The sequence below is a fragment of the Pteropus alecto genome, unplaced genomic scaffold (assembly GCF_000325575.1).
Source record: "Pteropus alecto unplaced genomic scaffold, ASM32557v1 scaffold39, whole genome shotgun sequence".
Lineage (NCBI taxonomy): Eukaryota > Metazoa > Chordata > Mammalia > Chiroptera > Pteropodidae > Pteropus > Pteropus alecto.
The window spans coordinates 13,112,638-13,136,940 of record NW_006443568.1 but is presented as its reverse complement, the minus strand read 5'-3'; the positions used below and the strand labels follow the sequence as shown (position 1 = coordinate 13,136,940).

At 35.7% G+C, this 24,303-nt stretch overlaps 1 protein-coding gene across 18 annotated transcripts in view; it reads right to left on the bottom strand.

The window, feature by feature from the left end:
- EIF4G3 (eukaryotic translation initiation factor 4 gamma 3) overlaps window positions 1-24,303 on the bottom strand; it is a 279,210-nt gene that overhangs the window by 33,992 nt on the left and 220,915 nt on the right. For all 18 annotated transcript variants that reach the window (XM_025041397.1, XM_015598933.2, XM_015598925.2 and 15 more), the window contains 5 exons: window positions 18,748-18,945; window positions 6,178-6,324; window positions 5,499-5,735; window positions 4,371-4,475; window positions 2,833-2,965 (listed from right to left, as the gene is read on the bottom strand). In XM_025041397.1, coding sequence (XP_024897165.1) covers window positions 2,833-2,965; window positions 4,371-4,475; window positions 5,499-5,735; window positions 6,178-6,324; window positions 18,748-18,945 — 820 coding nt within the window. The remainder of the gene's footprint in view (window positions 1-2,832; window positions 2,966-4,370; window positions 4,476-5,498; window positions 5,736-6,177; window positions 6,325-18,747; window positions 18,946-24,303) is intronic.

Genomic DNA, 24,303 nt, shown 5'->3' with positions numbered 1-24,303 from the left:
TGTTGTCAACATCACCAGTCGAAACCAAGGAAAAGACAAAATTGTTAAAGCATTGCTAATAGCCTCTAACACCCACCACATGAAACTACTAAGCGTAAGCACTCTGCTTATATTGAATCTCCCATGAAACATTAATGATCTAGATGAAACCAAGGGATACAAATGAGGAGAGACTGAGTGTTTACAGAGTTAACGACTGTTTACAGAGCACTTTGATCAGAACACTTTGGGAGAAGCCAGATGGAAGTTATTTATCCCAAAGTTTATTTCACTTAATAATGTCAAATGACAGGGTGCTTCAATCATTCCCCCAAACCTACTTCTCCAGCCTTTCAGCTGCTCAGGCAGAAAGACTTGACTCTTCTTTCTCTCACACTTTGCACCTAATTTGTCAGCAAATCTTGTCAGTTCAACCTTTATTTACAGTATATTCAGTACCTAGCCCCTACTAACTACTGCCAACACTACCGATTTGGTTTAAGCCAGCAATAATATTTCCTCAATTAGTACAAAAATCTCTTCAATGGCTTTCCTGTTTCTTCATTCATTCATTCATTCATTCATTCATTCATTCATATCATGGCAGCCAGTGGGAACCTAGTAAAGTATAAGTCAGGTTCTGTCACTTCTCTGCTCAAAAATTCTTCTGTTTTTTGTCCATTTCACTCAGATAAAAAGACAGATTCCTTATAAATTGCCTACAAGATCGAAATAATCTGGTCTCCTGCCTCTCAGACCCCATCTTCTACTGCTCTTCCCCCATGCCCTTTTATCCAGACACACTGGCCACTTTGCTAATCCTTAAAAATGCTGTTTCAGAGCCTTTGTACTTACTATACTCTCTTTGCCTAAAACCTTCTCTCCCCAAATATCCACATGACTTAACTTTATCACTTGCTTCAGGTCTTTGCTCCAACAATACCAACTTTAATAGGCTCCCTAATTTCCCTATTTAAAATCGCAACCTCTGGCCATCAAGCCTTGCACTCCTTAATCCCTCCCTTTCTGCTTTATTTTTTTTCTATAGAACAAATTTATCTGAGAAAATTACATATTTTACTTAACGTATTTATTATCTTTCCCTCTCAGTAAGATGTAAGCTGAATAAGGGAAGAGATTTTCTCCTGTTAAGCGACAGGCACTCAAAAAATATTTGTTGAATGAATGAATGAAATATCAACACACTGTCTATCCATAAACTTTTCTGATCCTCATACTTCTTGATTTTCTCTGTGCTACCTGATATTATTGCTTCCTTGTTTCTATGATGCTTATATCCTAGTACTCCTTCCTTTCTACTTGGTCTTATCTGTCAGTTTTCCAAGTTCTTTACTTCCTTTAGTCAGCTGAGGACATCCTTCCATGGATTAGGCTTTTATATTTTCCCTCTCAATCTAGTTCAATAATAAATAAAAATCATCACTTGAAAGGCACAGTATTAGGTACTAGGATGAGGAAGGTGGGTAAGTGTGGTGTCCCATTAAACTTAAAAGTATACTTTTTCCCCTGGAGCCTTCATCTCTCATAACTTCACTGTGAGATCTTCTGTGTCTGTGATAAATAATAGCTAATGGTTATTGAGTATTTACTCTGTGCCCGTTGCTATGTTAAACACGTTAGATATACTACCTTTCATCCTCACACAAATCATTAGTACTATTATTAAATTCATTTTATAGATTAAGTGGCTTGCGCAATGTCTTACAGCTAGGATGTAGGCAAGCTGAAATTTAAACCGAGACCATTTAGCTCAAGAGTCTATGCTCTTAACCACTATACTATACAACCCACTCACTGCCCTTATCACTTAACTGCACAGTGGACAAATGAGTATTCCCACTTGGATGCCCTGTTGTCATCTCAAAATAAACAGGCTTAAAAGAAATATGATCATTTCCCTTCTGAAAAAGGTTTCCTCTTCCGGTGCTTCTAAACTTAGTCAATGGACTTTCTATTCTCTCAAGTGTAAAATGCCTTTTATTTCATCTTTCATATTTTTTGTTTCTTCCTTTTAATTTTTATTAATACCAAGTCTCACCTCCTTTCACATGAGATTTCCGTAACAGCAAGACTTTTGAGTTCTGTGTACTCCTCTGATTCATCTTGTGAAGAGCAACAGACTTATTTTATTTACATATCTCTTATACAGCATTACTCCTGTGCTTAAAAACTTACAATGGCTTCTTAACTTCTACTAAATCAAGTCGAAAGTTCTTAATCTGGCTCCACGCTTCCAGACATTTTCCATTCTGCCCGAACACTTAAAATTCTGTTCCAATCATGCTTGTTTATTCTCTTTACAATTTATGTTTACTCTAATTTCATAAATAAAATTCTTCCTTCTGTTCCAAGTATCTACCATCCACTAAGACGAAATTCAAGTGCCCCTTCCTCAAATAAAGATTTCTTCTTGCTTTCTATCTCTCTTCTTCTCTGAATTTTAACCTTAATGGAGAACACATCTCATAATTGATAATATCTTCCATTTGCGTGACCAATGTTCCCTGTATTAGTTTTGTCTTCCCAGGTAAACCGTAAGCTTTTAGAGGGGATAAACTGTATCTTCCACTTCTGTTTATATACCACAGCAATACTGAGTCTACGGAAGACGCTCAGTAAGATCTTGTAGTCCAGATCATGCTCAGTTCTTGCATTCTCTGCTTTCACGCAATAACCTGTCTCCAGGTATAATGTCTTCACTTATCAATTACTACTCTATTCTTTGGATTATTCTTCTCGATTTCATTTAACATCTAAATATTTAAGAATTCTTAAATATCTGTTCTTCAAACTCCTAAGTTCTCTAACGCTCCAGGGGCCTCCACTCCTCACCTGGTCTTCTCTTCTCTTTGGTCATGAGCTGCTGGACCTTCCTTTGCTCTTCTTGTTCTTCTATTTTAGCCTCTTTGTGAATCTGTTCAATAGTTTTAGGCCCTTGATCTGCTCTTCGAGATACCCAATTACACTACAAAAGGAGAAAATAAGATTGTCAGCCAGATAACAAAATAAAAATTTAAAAAATTTGAGTATCTATTTTATACTTTTCACTGCTGGAAAAGTGTAAAAAGACTTATAAAATCTGTTACTTACAGTAGTTTTTCATGTCTTACAGATAGCACTATTTGCAGTTTGGGGATTAGAGCTAAAGAACTGAATTCTTCTTAATCAACCCTGAACTACTGTATATACCGAGCATTCCAATAGCTGATGGATAAGAAGGCAGAGTAAAAGGCTACCCAAATTTATTTTTTAAAATTATTTCTATATATGAATGGAGGAGAGAAAAGGAGAATCAAGAAAGATCAGGATTATCTGGCCTTGACTTAATCTGGGGTATTGCTTTTCAGTTCGTATCACAGTCCATGAGAATTCTAAATCAAGGATGACTAGGATTTGTCTGGTAACCTACACCAAGTGCCACACCACTCTGCCCTTTGGTTATCCTCTCTATGAAGGACAAAACAAGTTGTCTCCGTATAATTATACTTCTCCCTCCCTCACCTCCTCTACCAGCTATAGTCCCAACATCTGATATAAGTATAAATGGTTAAAGGCATGAGTGGATAAGTTTTTTATATTAACATTTTTATATCAGTTAGAGGCAAGGATGGCAATTAGGTTTAAATCAGCATTCAAATTCTGATCGACAGGTAGTGGATTCTGTAATAAGAAGGCTCCTGAGGTTACATTTGTGCTTTGCAAAATAAAGAACCATCACCAGTGTTACCTGGTTTGGTTGCAGGGCAGGGAAGAGGTGAGACCTGAATTCACTTTCTCTAGTTTAGGGTCAACTGCAGTATATTCCGTGTAGGAGTTAAAATATGAGAGAAAACAGGTGGTAGTGGTAAAAACTGGTGTGAGAAACGAGGGGGAACAAAGCAGCAGAACCTGAGAGGATATAGGAAAAGCAATAGAGAAAACAACATCTCCCACGAGCCAGCACTTTACATAATCACCTTCCTCACTGAATCTTTACAACACATCTGCAAGGCAGGCAACACCTCCATTTTAGAGACTAAAAATGTAAGGTTCAAGGGAAGTTAAATGGATTCATTATGAAGATGAGGTTTCCTGATTACTTAGCATCCTAAGACTAAATTTAATTCACTACAGTGTGAATTCAGAATGGCTGATTTCAAACCTGCAATGTGGTTTGATAATCAGAGTAAAGAGAAGAGATACGTAACAGGTAGGTAGATATATGTGGTTTTTGTCCTTTCACACAGCTCTCATGAAAGTTTGTCAATTTAATTTCTTAGGGTCCTATAACAAAAGCATCAAGTTTTTACACATGTACACACCAGGATATCCTCCCCAACCCAATTCTGTAAAAGAGACTGGAGTGGCAGGCTTATCATTTTGCTACTTACCAGTCTTAGGTCTATCACATCCTGAAGCATGAATCGAATCCTAGATGAAGTTTTCCTTTCTTTCACGATTTTCTCCATCTGATTAAAATACTGGTCCATACGTGGCTGTAAGCGACAGAATCGTTAGTATTCCTGGCTGAGGAATTCACATATACTTTTACCATGTAAAATTTTTTAAATGGCTGAGGAATACAACTTTTAGCCAAAGGGTAATGTGGTAGAATTTTTAATTGAGCAGATGACACCCAAAATAAAGGCTATATATTCCAGGCAACTGGCTGTGGTCAAGTGACTAATTATAGGCCAACAGAATATAAATGGGACTATCATACTGTAGCTCCCTGGAATCTTCCTTAAGAGAGGTGACTGTGTCCTTTGCCTCTTTCCAACTTTCTCTGCTGAGAACATTAATGACAAGGGCTACACCGTATGAATGACGGAATGTTAAACTGGAGGAGCTGGGGTTTGGTCCTCTCTGAGGCACCAGACCAGCCTCAGACTTCTCACCTCCGAACTTTACCTACATGAATGAGAAATAAACCTCAATCTTGTATGAACCGCTAAGATTTGGGATTTTCTGTCACAGCCAAACATAATCCTAGCTGATCCAGAGGTTATGAGAGATTTCTGATCTTTCTTTGAAGTATTTCTAATTTCTTGACCCCTTATTTATGTTATGTTTGAATTATAATATTTTTAATGATCTTTTTATATTATGGTTAGATAGCTGTGTCATTAATTACAGCATAAATTTCAGGAAGCTACTGGGTTTTCTTCATTTCTGTATCACCCTCAGTCCTGGACCTTAGTAGCTTTTCTCCTCTTATTTCTGCCCATAATTTGCCATACATATAAATGACCTGTGAAATGGTCATGCAGAAAGAGGACCAGAGACAATATGAACAACTCATAAACTGGCCTTTACATAATCTGGGACCGTTTTCACTTCTGTCTTTGATGGAAATGTGGTAAGGAGCATGATGGCCAAACACTGACAATGAGAAAGGCAAAAAAGAAAAATAAACAGCCTCGATGGCAGGGGCAAGATGAACACTTTCACTGACAATCTTAGTTCTTTTGTAACTGACACAGTCCCTGTTGGAAGTTTCCACAATTCTGGACTTTTACCTTTGCTTTCTCAAAATCAAGGTCTTTGCCAATGGTGGTGAGCAGGCGACACAGGCACTCCAGGGATTCTTCATCATGGTTCTTTAGCAGCTTCACCACACAGTCATGCATGATAGCTTCCGTCAGCATTTTGAGTTTAAAGAGTTCTCCAATAAACTTGATGTTACCAATGGATCTCCGCCGGGCTTTGTCCTTAGCTTCTTCCAGTTCGTCGTGAAGCCTCGTCCTCTCCTCCGGCTATTGTGTAAGGAAGAATGATAGAATCTTGATGATGAAATCTGTACTGCACCATAGATGCTAACAACATACACTCGGATTCATGGTCTTTACTCTTTCTGGGGGTCAGGGATACCCTTTGAGAATAGAACTGCAACTAAAGACGCACTCCTCAGAAAAGAGAACTATACGCAAAAGTCTGCAACCACTTCCGATTTCTGGTACTCAGTGACGCCTCTGGAGGCCAGGTTCTGAATCCCTATCTTAGAAGGTTGAGTTGCTTTAACATGGCAGCACTGAAAGGAATAAAATATTTCTCTAAACACCAACATCGTATTTCCACCTGGAAAAAAGGCCACAGGCACCTACTGAAGTAGCAGGGAGATGTCGCAGTGGCTTCATGAAAATTCCCTTTGATAACACTCAAACTGAACAAGCACCGACTTTCTGTGAAAATACTTACAGCACTGGCAGCCTCAAGTTCTTTCTGTTTCTTCTCAAAGACATCATCATCTGCTTTATCTTTTTCAAACTCCTTCTGGCAACGGTTCAAAAGCAGCTTCCGGAAATTCACTGTGTTTCCAGGCTTGTCTGCCATGGGTACTTTCAGCTGCATCCAGATGGGAAAATGCAAAAGCAGCAAGATTATTTAAACACATTCAATGATTTTCTCAAAATATCAATTTTCTTTATTTGCAAAATAATGCTGACTGAATCACAGGTAAGCATTCTACAAGAGGTACCCAATTTAGCTTCAGGCATTTCATGTTTCAATGATAAGATGTCTTAAGTTTTATAGAGAAAAGATACACATGACTTGCATAAAAATGTACTGTGTCTTTAATGGCTGGTTGTGCCTCTAGCTGACTTTGAAATCCATGTAATATTATTACAACTATGACCCTGGACTTATTTAGGCCGTTTTAACTTTGTAGGGTTATTACTTTTGTTTTTCTTAGTACCACTACGGGTACTTTGGTTTACAGGAACAAAGAGAAATGACATAAATTAGGAGAGAATTTCATGGCCATAGGAAAACTGTTGTAGGTGAGATTCTTATTCTAGAAAAAAGCAGAAGGGGGGATACATTTGAGAATTTTGATATGTCTTTTCTTTAAGGGACTATCAAGACACTGTAATGCTAGTACTTACCTTGACTATCAATATACTATGTTTATTATTTCAATTGACCAAAAAATTCTATTTTATAGATGAAATCCCCCTGAGCACCATTCTGAACAGCTACTGCATAACATGGCAAAATGGTTTTTCTGGAATCACAAAGTGGCTCCTAAAGTTCTGAAATGCATGGTCTTTGCTCTAGGTTTAGTGAGAGAATTTGGTAAGAAACAGGATGCGTGGTATTAGTTAATGTTATCAACCTGAATGGACTTAGACAGCTGCTGACAAAGGATGAATGGCTAGAGAAACTTCTTTAGAACTGAGACTGTGATGCTACAGTATATTTGTTCTAGAACCGATGGCATACGCTCCAACATATTCCCTATGACGTATGAAATACCATTTAACAAGTCCAGTTCTAATCAAAGGACCAAGTGTTTCATTATATTTTACTTTCAGCAGAAAACATTAACTTATGAAGATACTTTTTAGACAACCATAGAAAAGCTAACATGTCTATCTCCAAACTCGGCCCTTATAAGTGACTACAGATCATTTCATAGTCAGGCCTACTCTATGATCACATAAGAGGGTAGGCATTTAATCAGCCTTCAAGGAAAGAAACACTACATGAAAGTAAAAATTTCCAAAACAAAAGCCAAAAGTAGATTCTATTTTCTACTATACAGGACCCAGAATATTCAACAATGCACTGCAAGAGAGAACCAAGAAGCAAATCCATGAGCAAGGTGGTATATCATAGAGCACCAATGTGATGTTAGGTTCTAAGTAAGCCAGTCAAAAAGTCCTATTTGGCTTCTTGGCATATTCACCAGCATTATCTATATAACACTAAGGACATAAAAATCACCTGGACCACATCTATCAGCTCTGAAGAGATGTTTCCTGAATTATGGATTTACCGTGTAGAAAATGGGAAGAATGTGGACAGTATGAAAATCCAAGCCTCTGTCTTATTGGTGAGAGGGACCAGGATTGAAACAAGTCAGAAAGATTAAATAAATAAAACTTGTGACAGTTTGGTTTATATGAACAAGTAGAAATCACCTAAGGGAGAATTTCTCTACACAAAAAAAGTATAAAAAGCTATGCCTTTTACACCTTTTATGTAGAGAAGGCTATGTTGAAAGGGTTGTTGGGCTAAGTATCAAAAGATCTGCTTACTTGCTTTCAAACAAAGGCAATTGTTTTAATTCAAGTCTCGGTTTCATCATCTAAAACAAGGGAGTCGCAATACCTGTGTCTAACCTAGAGTGCCGCTTTAAGCATCCAATGAAATAGGTTTGGCAGAAGCACTTTATAAGTCACAGAGAAGAGAGCTGTAACTGGGATTCTCAGAACACTGAAACTGAAAGAGCACTGGTATCTTGAGTCATAAAATCAGGGTCTGAATGCCAGCTCTGTAACTAATCAGCTCTATAAATTTGAGCAAGCTACGCATTGAGCCTCAATCCCTTCGTCTGCAAAAGGAGACATTGCAGTGATGGTAGATGAAGGGACATTATAAAGTAGCTGCTAAAACAGTCATAATCTCAGCTCTGCTATGTGACTTTGGCCGAGTTATTTGGCTTCATAAAACCCGTTCCTTTCTAAAATGAGGATAACATCGATCTCTTAGGACTGTTGGAAGGATTAAATGAAATGGTGTAAGTAAAGCAAAAAATACTGGCTAGCACATAAAGTTCAATAAACTAATATAGTTATATTTAAACACGTGGAGCTGTACTTGACACGTTTATGATTAAAAATTAAGAGTAATCTATACTATAATAACATAAATATTGAAGAAAGTATATAAGCAAAGTTAGCTCACAAAGCAGTTAGGGAGAGAACCACAAAAAAACAAGAGAAATGAATATCTACTATCCCAAAATGATGGTCATGGGACATTTCACATGTGTAGGACACAGAGAACATGTGATAGTGCATAAGCATTTTAGGCATATTCACAAGTATTAAAACCGAACAATCAGAGGACTGCCTACAGATCTGTAAGTACATATATCTCTAAGTGAATGAATGCCTAGTTATACAAACCCCTATAGACTTGTTTTGGAACATGATCTTAATGTCCTCTGGGGATGGTTAACAAGGCCGTGGAACTATGGAAATAGGCCAGTGAGAACATATTCTCTGAGAATGGTGATGTATGACAATTTTTTTTGTTTTTAAGAGATTACAAATATCAACAGGATTATGACATTATTAAGGTAGAATGTGTTGTCTGTTGCGTATTCACTGGTAAAGGGACCAATGATATTGGTCAGTTAGAAAAGAACATGAAGAATAGGTATCTTACTCTGCTGGAGCTGCTTGAACAAAATACCATAGACTGGTGGCTTAAACAACAGACTTTCTCACAGTTCTAGAAGTCCAAGATCAAGGTGCCAGCGGATTCAGTTCTTCTTCCTTGTTTGTGGACAGCTGCCTTCTCCTGTATCCTCTTGTGGTGGAGAAAGGAAGCTCTGATGTCTCTTCCTCTTCTTATAAAGGCACTAATACCATTATAATTACCTAAATCACCTAATTCTAAACCTAACTACTTCCCAAAGGCTCCACTTCCTAATACCATCATACTGAGGGTTAGGACTTCAATATATGAATTGGGATGAGGGGGTAACACAAACATTCAGTCTAAAACAGTGGACAAATGTGAAACTTGCAAATGTGACCATGGATAATAGCAAAAGTGACAGGTGACGTGCGATGTTTAGAAAAAGATCCTTTTAGACAACTATAATTTTCATTTAACAGTAGTCCAAGATCACAACTAAGATATATGTGTTTCAAATGTGTTGTCTGGGAGATGGTTTCTCAGAGAGTGAGGGTATTAGGGGGGATATTTTAGTAAGGCTGCCCGATACGCTAGATTTGCTGGAGAGCACCTACCTTCTTATTTCTACACAGTAGTAAACAAACAGTATGACATTACATTGCACTGTACACTACTGGTACATCATCTCATATTGTGATGAAACCTGGATGTGTATGTTATTAACAGGCAGACATTTTCTTCAAGCAACAGGACCTATACTGCTGATATATATATATATCCTTAAAAGGATAACTCCCAGAGAATCGTCAAGGGCTGTCAACTCTGTGTTAATTATGGTAGTCAAACAAGAGATTGGAAAATTGAAAACTGCTTAGCAGGCTTTGGATTTTCAATGAATGCTGTCTCAGAACATAAAGATGCTACTGGTAACCCATGGCTCAGTAGCCACTTTGCTCCAGAGGCATGTTCTGGTCTGAGGTAAAGTATTTGGAATGACTAGTATAGTATAAACAAGTGGTACCCCCATACTAACTCTAGAATGTGAACTAAACAGTAATAAGTCAAGCGCCCAATTATAACTCATGGGTCCACGGTGACATACTATCCTCTATCAAGTAGTTTTGTTTTGACCTTAGGAGATCACCTGCTATGAACACATCTATCAAAACACATCTCTATTAGATACATCTGAAGACATATGTAGTACTGAGGGATACCCGCAAGATTCAAAAGGGGGTGGTCAAGTTATAAAAGTGTAAGTCATTTCTCATTGATCTTGTCTTCAAAGCATTTTTCATCTTTGATTAGGTGAGTTGCACATCCCTCCTCTTCCTCCAGCTGATTCCAGCCACATGCTGTTGCCCAAAGCTGACTCTTCATGTCTGTAATTCAAGGCTTTAATTTCTAATGAGATTTAATTGTGTCTCCTTTGTTTTTGTAGTGTCTCCTTGCATGCTTAGTCCTGTCATTCCTTTCACGTCTTGCTTTAAAGCACTTAAAAAGTGTAAACACTGTTAAGTTCTGTATCTGACATAACAGGACATAGAATGCTTAAAAAATATACCTTTAGTGCCATTCTTCACGGCTGAGGCATGCATGCCTGACATAGCAGAGATAAAAAGTAACAAAAAGGTGAAGTCTTAGGGCATAAAATAAACTCGGGTTGTTATTCTTTCATTCCTACATTTATCCACTCACGACATGTCCGAGGGTCTATAATGTGCCAGAAAACCATTCGAGGCACTAGAAATTCAGCAGTGAAAAAAACAAAAACAAAAAGAGAAAAAAAGTCCCTGCTCTTAGAAGCTGAGATTCTAATGGGGTTCTGAGATGGGAATTTTCATTTAAATTATGATTAAAACAAAAGCATAGCAATTTAACGTTACCAATAATCCAATTAAAATTTTATTTAAGTACAGATTTAGACACAGGACATTTTCCCTTGTCCACTCTTCTCCATCTGCCATTTAATTCAGACTTTTTCCTCCCGAGAGCACTGAATTCTAGTTAAATGCTCTGCAGCTTGTGAAGGAGGTCCTGCAGGTCTCTCAGTCAAGTCACCCCTACTTGAACTACTAAAAGCAGCAGTATGCTCCAGGGGCAAGGGTTACAGTCACTGACGATGCCCTTATGCTGCATGTACCAGAGGTTTTCTAATCTCCTGTGTAACTACCGTAAGTGAACTTAGAGCTTAGTAGAGGCAGGTAGCTGTGTGTATGTATAAATGTGTCTGTATGCATAATAACTATGGCATTTACAGAGCAACTCCGAAAGCCAACACTATTACATCAATTTCCTCTGTAAATCTAAAGAATTCCTTTTTTAAAAGTCTACCTTTTAAGAAATCATGGAAAATTGACACACGGTACAATTGTATTCTCGAGCCCTCACCCTAGATAATCACTGCAAAGTAATGAAACAGGTTTTAAACAGAGGCGTGTGATCCATGTGAAAGACATGGAGGCAGTAAGTTTAGAAACTGCTCTATAAATAATGAGAACAAGTATTCTCCGAAATCTTAAAATCTCAACAATCCAGGGCAAGGTTTCTCAGTCTAGACACTATGGACATTCTGTGTTGTGGGGGCGTGTCTTATGCACTGGAGGACATTTAGAAGCGTCCTGAGCCTTTGCCCACTAAGATGCCAGCAGCCATAACCCAAAACATCTCTAGACATTGCCTGATGACCCCTGGGAAACAAATCACCCACAGTTGAGAACCGCTAGGCCACTGTTTAAGTTAAGGTTCTAGCATTTAATATTCAAAACCTCTATAAATATAAAGTCCCTATTTAGGTAATTTTCTAAATTTCAGAGAAAGTTGTGAAACAAGGAAAAAGAACAGTTGTGAGGATTAAATGAGTTAGATATAACCATGTTAGCAGATATATCTAAAAAAATATTGCTGTAATTCCTACTACTCCTAACTCTTATTACCACTGCTACTTATGGCCATCTTATATGAGTGGGTAACTATAATTAGATTCCATTATTTTAAATGACAAACACTGATAATACAGGACAAGTGGCTTAGGTCCACAAATTCTTACAACTATGAATCGGTCCAAAGACTCTGCAATGTTACCTGTGGGCATCTCAGCAGAACATAGTGATAATGACAATGAAGTTACTTAACCTAATGAATACAGTGGATAGGAAAAGAGCACCTCCCCCAGATAATAGTTTAATTTTTATTCACTGTCTTCAATATCTCTCATTCTACTGGGAAGTATCAATTCTCAAAATAACAATCTTAAAAAAAAAAAGGCAGTGCCTATGGCCTAGAAGGTTTGGAAAATGCTACACAGAGTAGATCTTTCTTGTCTGATTTCATAAACATTAGCAAAGTAAAAAGAAACTTGAAGGAAAGAAATCTGCTTAAGCTGGCATTAATGAAACTAATACTAACATTTCAATTTTGGTCAACCCTAGGCCATGGAAATGCCACTTTGGAAAAATAATTAATTGGCTATAACCTCCATTTTTTTCCTTATAGAGTACAAAATAATATCACACACATTCATGTATTCATCACCCAACTTTGTTAAGTCTTAATATTCTGCCATATTTGCTTTAGGTCTTTTACTTTTAGGAAACTAAACATTAGAGTAAAGCTTGAGAGCACCGAATAATTTATATTCTACTCTATTTCCTGTTTTTTTTTTTCTTTAACTTTTTAAGGTTCAACTCAATGAATTATGAGAAAGCAAACTCACACGACCGCCACCAGGTCAAGCCAGCCTCCCAGAGCTCCATTTGAATTCTCTTTCCAAAGCACTACGACCTCCCAGCCTCCAAAGTTAATTCCATTATCCCACATTTTTGTAATAACCACTTTTATGAAAATGCTATATTTTTATGTTTCTTGGTACATAAGAAATATATGTTTATTGGTTGGGTATATACTTAAGAACAGAAATGCTGGTTATATCAGAAAAATAGCTTTAGCTTTTCAGTAGATAATACTAAACTCTTTTCCCAAGTGGCTGTTACAATTTATAGTCTAACTGGCAGTATCTGAGAGTTCTTGTTGCCTCACATATTTGCCAATACCTGGTAAATTTAGAAATCTGATGTTATTGCACAGTTTGTGTCTAGTTGATTAATCTTTTCACGTTTGTTGGTCATCTGGATAACCTCTTTGGTTAAGTGTTGTGTAAGTCTCTTGTCTATTTAAAAACTCAGTTATTTTCTTATTGTTTTCTATTTGATTTTTTTAATGATATAAACTTTTAATTAAATTTTTGTGCAATTATGTTTTCCTAATATGCACTTGTATTTTTACTCTTAACATATTTTGATAAAAATACGCTAATTTCAATGTAATCCAACTTATTAACATTTTCTTTTACATACAGTGACTTTTGTGTCCTCATTAAAAAACCTGCAAATTTTTAATATCTCTCTCCTCCCCTGTGGCTATCTTTTAAGTAGTTTTACCATGACAAGTCTAAAAGCTTTCCTTCTTTTTTTAACTGATGCTTGGAGTTTGTAGAAAATCTTTTGAATCTGTGGCTTTAACATCTCAGCAGTTCTGAAAAATATCTCAGCCATTCTCTTCAACTATTGCTTTTTTACAGACTATGCTCTCTTCTCCTGGGACTCCAATTAAAGCAAAGTTTGATCTAATTGAATGCTCCCCGTCTCCTACCCTCCCTTTTATATTTTTCATCTTTTAGTCTCTCTGTGCTTCATTCTGAATTCTATAGACCTATCTTCTAGATCATAATTCTTCAGCTGTTATTAAACTCATTCATTAAGTTCTTAATTTTATTAGAATATTCAGTTCTGGAATATCTAATTGGTTTTTATAATTTCTTGACCTTTATTGAAAATTTCAGTCTATCTTTATCCCCTTGAACATAAGGATAGTAATTTAATGTCTGTGCCTGATAAAGTCAATATCTGCAGCCCCCGTGGGATACTTGTTTGCTGCTGGTTCTCATTAATGCTTTTTTCCTTGTGTGCCTAATTATTTCTAATTGTGTGCTGGACATTTTATCTGAAAAACTGTCGTAGAAATAATTTGAAGACTAGTATAAGTCTCTAAAAAAAGGGTCTTTGCTTGCTTCTTGCAAGTACATAAGGGGCACTAATACTGAAATTACTATATAGTCGACACGTGAACAACACAGGTTTACTCTCTGTGGGTCTAATTATATGTTGATTTTTTTCAATAAATATATTGAGAAATTTGGATATTTGCAAGAATCTGAAAAACTCGCAGATGTTTGCTATTATTAATGCATGAATCTTTATATCTGTTAATAAATATCAACTTCTTTTCCACTTATCTTTTCATTGTTGATGTCTAATATTATTAGTATTACATATATCATCTACAGTGTTTTGTATTATATAAGACAAATTGATGTAGGTACTGCCTGATGATTCATCTTGTAAACGAATGATGTAAACTTATGTTATCGATAAATACAATACAGTATTGTAAATGTATTTTTTCTTCCTTACGATGATCTTTTCTCTAGAGTTTACTTTATTGTGAGAATATAGAACATAGTACATATGACACAAAATATGTTAATTGACTGATTATGTTTTCGGTAGGGCTTCTGGTCAACAGTAGGCTTTTAGTAGTTAAGTTTTGGAGGAGTCAAGTTCTATGTAGATTTTTGACTGCATAGTGGCTGCATGCCCCAACTCCTACATTCTTCAAGGGTAAATTGTCATTCAAATTCAAGGATTGAGATGATTTGATGTTGAGCTATAGTCTCTGTGAAAACAGGTCAACTTCTCGTTCACCCCTGTTCCAAGCATACAGGAACATTTACTAGAGCCTCTTCTTCCAGTCATTTCAGTGGGCCCTAGTTACAACTTCTGTCACCTAGCTCAAGAAGTCCATGAAAAACAAGTTAAGACAGGTGTCTCTTTTAGGGGGGTAGGTTTACCAATTATCTCAGTTTTCTTTGAATCTCCATCTCTTTTAGGTTCTTAGCCTTAGTAATTCTTTACTGTCTTTTAGTTCTCTGATGACTTCAAGATTTAAATATTGTAACTAGCTTTTCTAAATGTTATCCATGGAAAGGTGGTTTGAATTACCCAACTTGTCAATACCAGAAGCCCTAATATTTACCCCTGTGTACTTTTCCGTAATCCCACTTCCTTCTCTTACCCTGAATATGATTTTTAGTATTTCTAATTTGTATACCTTTAGTATGCATATTTAATTTTATTTTGCAATATTATAAAACTTTATTAAAAGGTACCGTACTGTTATTTGGTGCTATTTTTAAGGTTAATCCAGGCTGATACATTTAGTATTACTACATTAATATTAAATGCATATATATATACGTGTGTATTACTATTCAAGTGCACTGACCAAATGAATTGTGGTATACTCTTGTCTTAGACATATTTCAGTTGTTTCTTATTATTCACTATTAAAGCCACTACACAGATATTCTTACATATGATTCCTTGTGCACATCTTGGAATTTCTCTGGGGTATATACCAAGAAGTGAAATTGCTGGGGAACAGTGTATGAACGTCTTTAATATTACTGTCCAATTACTCTCCAAAGTGACTGTATTCACCTTCATCAACACTTTAAAGTGGTTTCTTTTCTTTTTTTTACCCTAATGGGTGTGACTTATACAGAATTGTGGTTTACATTGTCATTTCCCTAATAATGAATAACACTGACTATCTTAAAGTTTATCGGCCAATGGATTTTCATTTCTATGAACTGCCTATTTTTTAATTGGGCTGTTTTTGGCCTTATTGGTTTTTCTTTTCCTCCTTAATTCTGGATTCCAATATTTTGTCAATTATATGTATTCCAAATAGATTCTCCCAGGCTGTGGCTATAGCTTTTCATTTTATTTATGATATCATGTTATACCAAGGATTATAAATTTTAATAGCCAAATTTGACATTTTCCCCAAAGTTCATGAAGATAGTCTTCTCAATTTTCTCCAGAAAGATTAGCTTTTCATATTTAGATTTTCATTACTCTTATGATTGTTTGATTTTTGCATTTTGTGTGTATTAGGAACCTATGACTCTAGTCCCATTGCCACCCTTTCATTTCAGGGCCTTAGTATCTTAAAATCAGCTATGGTGTTAGAAGTCAGAAAAGTAGCTACCTTTAAGGAAGATGGAAGGGTGTAGTTCTAAATTCGTTGACCAGGGTGGTAGGTATGTTCACTTTGCTGATATACCTTGAGCTGTACACAATGATTTGTATACTTTTTGGTATAAAAAAAACTCAAAAACTCAAAAACTGGAAACATGAGGGAGAGAGGTAGGGAGAGGTAGGAGGAACAAGAGAGGAAAGGAGGAACTGTTAGAAATTATGGTATATGCATATTATGAAATATTATGTAACTACTAAAAAAGCACAAGTAAAATCTACCTGTAATGACCTAGGGGGATGTCCAAAACAAACAAAACAATCCTCTGTATATATATGTATATGTATGTGTGTTTTAAATGATTTTATGAATATAAAGAAAACTGTGGAAAGATATATTCCCACTGATTACATTGGAGAGAAGAGAGATTTATCTGCCTGGAGCTCCAAATGAAGAGTATTAAGTTTTTCTGTGTATACCTCCATATTGTTTGACTTATTCCAATAGGTCATTATTTTGTAATTTAAGATAATCTAATAAAGTTTTAAAAATCTTATTTAAAAAGACTGTAGATCATAACAAAAGTCATATAAGTGGTTGGCTTATCTATAAGTTCTTATTCCAATCAAACTTGTATTATTGCCAGGCCTTTTCAAAGGTCATTTTTATTAAGGATACTCTTCTAATATTAAAAAACATTAACAATCCTTTATTGTCCAAAGGATTAAATCCAAAGTTAGTAAAGAGCACTAAAGTATGAGTCAGAAGACCTGGGATCTAGTCCTACTTCTTTTTAAGGGACTACAGGATGTTATGGCCGTCACAATGAAAATGAGGGGCCTGAGATAGCACATCGATTTGCTTTCAGGTAACTATCATATGTTATAAGGCAATATGGCAAATGATTGAGATAAAATAGAACTACATTTAGATTCTAGCACTGCCATTTAATAGTTAAGTAAACTTGAGCAAGTTACTTATCCTTTTTAAGCTTCAGTTTCTGAATCAGTAAAGCAGGGCTAATAATATTGACCTTTGTGGGTTATAATAACCATTAAAATACTACATGTAAAGCATTTTCCCATATCACAATCTAGTAGGTGATGAACAGATGGTTTCTGTTATTACAATCATCAATTCTATAGCTAGCCTTTCAAGACCTTCGCAGTCTTTTCCTCCACCAATATCTTTTTGAATCATTTAGGCCAAATACTGCGCTAGAAATTTTATACACACAATCTCATTTATTTTAACTTTTTCATTATAACAACCTTAAATTATATGAATTAATCTTATTTTATAGATTAAAAATTGAGGCTTAAAGAGCTTATGTAATTACTCTAAGGTTAAGTTAGCAAGTGGCTGAGTAGAAATTTAAAGTTAAAAATTTAAACCTAGAACTGAGAGACTCCAAAACCAGTGTTTGTAACCATTATGCCATGCTTGCTCCCTCAGACTTGAATCTGCCTGGAATACTTTGTTCCTTTCTCTATACTGTACTCCCCATCGTCCTAAGCCCAACTCAAACTCTACTTCCTTCTGACATAGTGATTTCTTTTTCCTCTAACTTGATTTTTCAATCTAAACCATCCATTTAGGCATCAACACACTACAATATCACAGAATACCTTATAAGTGATTTTTTTCTTGTTAATGCTGTTTTTTTCCCCAATATAGATTGAATTTCTTAAAGACAGAAGATGTAACTTTTCCAAGTCCTATCAGACTTACCTATCTTATCGACACAGGTACTCAAAAATATTGGTAGAATGACAGAATTTTGCATTTTCATAAAGAGGCACAATGACAATGAGTTGTGATAATTAAGAAAAAACTCAAATGTTAAAGGACAAACAATTCTGACACAAGTACCTTGGTAACAGTAACAGGCAGAGAAAACACAGATGGTACATGGCAGTTTTATGACTGCAGAATAGAGGACAATGAACACTAACCAGAAGCTCTTTGGTCTCCCATTCTGTCTTGCCCTAGATTTGACAGGCTGTGGAGAATAAATGGCTGTGGACAATGTAAAGAGAAAGAAATCTAATAGTTTCTAAGAGATAAAACGATCAGTTTTGAAACCTTTATGACCACAACTATCCTATCATTTTCACCGAGGCTAAAATTAGAACCAACATGTTTTTCAACTTTGAATTTAATTAAATGGAATAAAAGCATTTGCTTTATTTCTAAAAAAAAAATGATACCCCAGGAAAAACTGGTTCCCCATGACAATAATTTTACATTACTAATTTCAACCTTATTCAACCTTCCTCATATTGAATGGGACCATATCATTTCTATTTCAGTCTAGTCTCCACAACCCCTCCAGGGGTGAGTATACATTTTAGTAAATAAAGATTCTTCCTATACAATGAGAATATCATATTAGTGAATGTTAAAAATATATTCTCCCCTTTACGTTGCCCAAATAACACTTCTGGGAAGAATGTGCAGTGAGGGGAGAATATACCTCTTGGAGATTTCTGGTTTTATTCCTTCCTCTCTTCTTACCGTTACTAGACATCGACACATGTTTGCGTAAGCCACAGAGAAACTGGGTTCATCAATAGCCTTCTCAAAGACCAGGTCAATGACTCCTTTCAGCCGCTCCTCTGTGTCAACAGTAAGACTTGACACTTGCTTCATCAGCTGGTTAAACATCTGTGGTGTCAACTTATTTAAGATACTTCGAACTTTTCTAAAAAGTTCCTAGAAGGGCCACAAAAAAAAAAAAAAAAAAAAAGGCATTATAGTAATCATGACAATATGACGCTTTCTATAAAAATTAATATTCTGTTTATAATTTCTAAGTTCAACTTCCCAAATCATTAACAAGGGCTGTGAACTAGTCACAGAAATAACTAAATCTATGTATTTTAACAAATAGTACAAAATTATACCACTTTTTCACTTCCAATGAGAAGTCTAGGAATTAGGTCACAATTCACTGGTGGGAATATCATCTGCTACATTTCTGAGAGCAATTAGGCAACGTGTATTAAAACCTTTAAAACTGTGATATGTCCTTTGAACCAGCAATTATACTTCAGAAATTTATTCATATTTAAAGATAGATAAAAAAGATTTTAGCTACGATAACTTCCGTCAATAACCCTTTAAAGAACTTAAATGTCCTGGAATAGAAATGTCTAAATTATAGTATAGTATAAATTGTGGTACAGAATACTTAGCAGGAGTCTTTTTAAATGATGTAGAAACTGCCATCAAATCAGAAAAAAAGAGAACTTCCTCAACTAGAAAAAAGGCACCTATAACCCTACTTAATGGTGAAAGAATGAAAGCTTTCACACTAAGACTGGGAACAAGGCAAAAATGTCTGTTCTCATTATTCCCATTCAAAATCATGCTGGAAGATCTAATCAGTGCAATAAAGCAACAACAACAACAACAACGACAACAAACTATAACCCATACAGATTGTAAAGGAAGACAGCTCTCTATTCACAGATGATATGACTATCTATACAAACAATCATAAGGACTCTATAAAAAGAGATATTAGAACTAATAACTGAGTATAGGAAGGTTGTAGAATATAAGTCAATATTCAAATATCAATTTTATTTCTACATATTAACAATGAAAAACTTGATATCACATTTTTAAAAAGCGCAATTTACAATAGCATCAAAAACCATGAAATACTTAGTTAAGAATCTAATGAAATATCCAGAGGAGCTGTATGATGAAAACTATAAGTCACTGATGAAAGAAACCAAGTAGGACCTAAACAACTGGAGATCTATATTGTGCTCATGTATTAGAAGATTCGTTATTGTTGTCAGTTTTCTCGAAAGTGACTGACAGATTTAACACAATCAAAACAAAAATCCTAATAAAGTTTTGTTTTGTTTTGGTTTAAATCAAGAAGCTGATTATATTATATGGAAAGATAAAATAACTAGAATAGCCTAAACAATTTTGAAAAATACAACACTGTAGGACTCATACAACCTGATTTCAACATGTACTATACAAAGACAATGTGATATTAGCTGAGGACAGACACAAAAATCACTGGAATAGAATGAAAAGTCTAGAAATAGATTCACACACATATGATTTTCAACAAAGGTACAAAGGAATTTCAAAATAGAAAGAATAGTTTTTTCAACAAATGGTAATGGAACAACTTCCTATCCATAAGGGAAAAAAAAGGAAACTTGTTCTATACTTTAATTTACAAAAATTAAAACTAGATCACAGACCAAAATTTTAAACCTAAAACTATAAAATTTTACAAGACAACATAAGATAAAAGCCTTGCATTTGTGGGTTATGCAAAGGTGTTTTAAAGATATGACTGCAAAAACACAATCTATGAATGAAAAAATTGAGCATCATCAAAATTAAAAATTTCTGCTCTGCAAAAGACAATTATTAAGAGAATGAAAAGACAAACCATAGACTGGGAGAAAATTTTTGCAAAACACACATTTGATAAAAGATTTGTATCTAGAATATATAAAGAATTCTCAAAACTCAACACTAAGAAAACACACCACCCAATGAAATAGAGCAAAAGAAATGAACAGAAATTTTACCAAAGACACACAAATGGCAAATAAACACACGAAGAGATGTGCTTCTTCAATGTATTAATCATTTGGGAAAAGCAAATTAAAACTACACTGAGATACTATCACATATCCATTCAAAAGGCTAAAATTTATAAAGCAGATAATAATAACAAGCGCCAGTGAAGATGCAGAAGAACTGAAACTCTCATGCCTTGCCCACGGGAAGACAAAATGGTACAATAACCACCCTGGAATACACTTCAGCATTTTCTAATATAGTTAAACCTATATTTACCATACAACTTACTGATCTCATAGCTAGGAATTTACCCAAAAGAAAGAAAAGCTTAAGTTCATATAAATCCTGTATGTGAATGTTTACAATTATTTTATTCATAATTGCCAAAACTTGGAAACTGTTTATCCTGTGAATGGATAATGGAATACTACTGTGTAACAAAGAAAGAATAAACTAATCATGGAATAATATTACAGATGAATCTCAAATGTATATGTAGTAAATGTAAAAGACGCCACATTCAAAATGATTCCATCTGTATGATATTCTGGAAAAAGCAACACCGTAGGGACAAACAGATCAGTGATTAACAGAGGTGTGCTTGAGGGGAGAGGATGAATCCAAAGGAGTACAGGGAAATTTCAAGGGGCTGGTGGAAATGTTCTGTATCTTGATTATAGTGGTAGTTACATGACTGTGGGTATTTTTCAACAATTACAGAACAATACACAAAAAAGTAAATTTTACTAAATGTAAATTATGCCTTAGTAAAAATGTAAAGTTGCAAAAATTCATGAAAGCATGATATAATAACTGAAAAGGTCTAGAAAATGTTTTGTGTGATCCTTTTAAAAATTTATATCTGTATACAGGGATTTTTAGATTATGTGCCAATATGTTAACAGTTTTCTCTAGGCAGGAGATAATAAATTTATTTAAATTAAAAAAAATTATATTGTCAAAGTTTTTAGCAAGGAGTCAGTATTGCTTTCACAAAAAAAATTAAGTTTATTAAGGACAGTGGCGTCACTGCACCTCTCTAATTTTGCCTGTTATCAACTGAGATGGTATTGTTTAGGTCAAACTTTAAACTGTGCTCTCTATCAAGAAAAAAAATTGCCTTCAAATATCTTCAAATATTTCAGAAGGTAACTTTAGAAAAATAAGATAATAAAAAGGTAATTTATTGAAGTAATGTACAGCATGGTGACTATAGTTAATATTGCATTGCATATTTGAAAGTTGCTATCAGTAGTAGGTCTTAAGTGTTTCAATCATAAGAAAAAAATTTATAACTATGTATGATGATGAAAGTTAACGAGACTAATTGTGGTGATCATTCTGCAATATACACAGATATCAAATCATGACGCTGTACACCTGAAACTAATGTAATAAGCCAATTATACCTCATTTAAAAAAAATCTCCAGCATCAAACCACAAATTTATTGAAAATGATTTATTCTCTGTAACTGAACATCTACAACAAATTCTCTATTTGAAGCATAAGGCACAGTTATTGCTTTCCAGACCACTGAAATTTAGTTGTAGAGACAATATATTACTAGTGAAGCGACAGACCAAGCACAAGGAGCCAGAGAAGGGGGTAATTCAGGTACAAGAGCGGTCAGAGACAATGGGTTAGTCAGAGAATGCCTTTAAAAGAAAAATGAGAATTGGGCCAGATTATGGACAAAAAAAGGTGACTAAGTGAGAAAGGGAGAAGAAATTTTAGAAAGGGGAAAACATTTTAGGAAGGAATTGTTATTGCGGATTTTCTATTTGGGGAATAGAGAACAAGAAGGAAAGATCAGAGGACTAATGTGCACTAGAGGTGAAAGAAAATGAGTTCTTAAATGATAGGTTAAAAGCCAGGGTGGAGAGTCAGGCAGTAGCAGGAGGAAAGTTGCACCAAGAGAAGGGAGATGAGCAGGGGCTGCCAGCAATGGAACTACCACTCAGAGCACGTGGCAGGAGTCTAGACACGCCACGAGGCGATGGTTCCTAGAACTGCTTCGAGAAGATGAAATCTTATGATACAGAAAGAATAAGGTGATTAGTGGTCATTCATAAAGTTGTTACGACACAGTGGTAGGAAAGGAAGTCAGAGTGAAAGAGTTTTCTGGAAGTGGAGGCAACAATAAAAGCACTGTTTTGACACAAAAGGAAAGAAAGAGAATAACAATTAGTAGAAGCAACAGGTCAATGTGGGATAAACCTATGCAGAGGAGAAGACTAAAAACTCCAAAAAAGAGAGGAAATGAAGCAAAGATGTTCCATATTTAGAAGAAAAAGTGTCAAGAAAAAAAAGGTTGTATTGGCCCTAAAAAAGAAGTCTATTAATTCTCCATTGAATTTTCCATTCACTACAGAAAACTTAGCTAATTAATGATACTCAAGTCAATATAACTATTATAATGTGAACTCTGAGAAAGAAGATACCTACCAAGAAGGGCTCCTAGTGGCTAACGGGGCTGAAATTTCAAAGCAGAGCCTAGCAGCCTTTTCTAAACAGGGGCCTCTCACACAAACTGCGCTTCAGGGAGAAGGCTGCACTAAGCTGCCTGCCTGCACTATGTTCTTGCCATCTGAGCCAGCCTTTATTAAGGAGTTCCTGGAATAGTATTTCACTCACCAGGACTGAGGATCTTCTTGTCCAATCAGAGCTATACAGCTATATACCCATGCATCTTCACTGACCAGAGAGACTCCATTCTGACCAAGCAGGACAGTGCTTTTTGGACCAATCAAATCGCAAGGATTTAGAGTCCTTATATGCTTGAGGATGGACCAATCATGGGCCAGGGATAGGGGCAGAGAGCTCTGTCTATGTAAGTCAGCTCCCCTCTGGCTCAGGGAGCACACTTTCCTTTTCCAATGAAGACTGTGTTTTCTCAGCTGGAGGTGAAACTAGGAAGCTCAAACATCAGAGGCTGATGTTTAGAGCTGAAACACTAAAGATGAAACACCAGAGACACCTAGCTGGACCACGGCAGAGAAGAGTGGCAAGGCAGAGCAGAGCTGTCTAGCCTGAGCGGGGCCTGACTCTAGGGCTGCCTGGCCCCAGGCCCGCCTCACAGCCATGTTGCTTCATAATTGAGCTATAACACTACTGATCTGTTCCATAGCCGTAATGTTCTCACAGCCGTACTGTATCAAAATTGAGCTGTTTGCACTCAGTAGTTTCCTTCACCGCACCTAATTGGGAATTCCTGTTGGTGTTGAATTGATGCCAACGACCACTGGTTGACACTAATGTTTCTGAAATAAAAAGTAATATATAATGGGGAGAACTCTGTAAACAGTAAAGACAGGCAGATTATAAGACACAACAAATAAACTGTAACCACAACACCTTGGGTAACTTAATCTCTTGAAGCTTCACTTTTCCACATTTGGAAAAAAAGATAATACCTATTTCTTCTTTCAGAGGTGCTGTAAGAATCTAATGAAATTAGGCAATGACATAAGTGCCTTAAATATTAAGACATCTTCAATGATAAAGA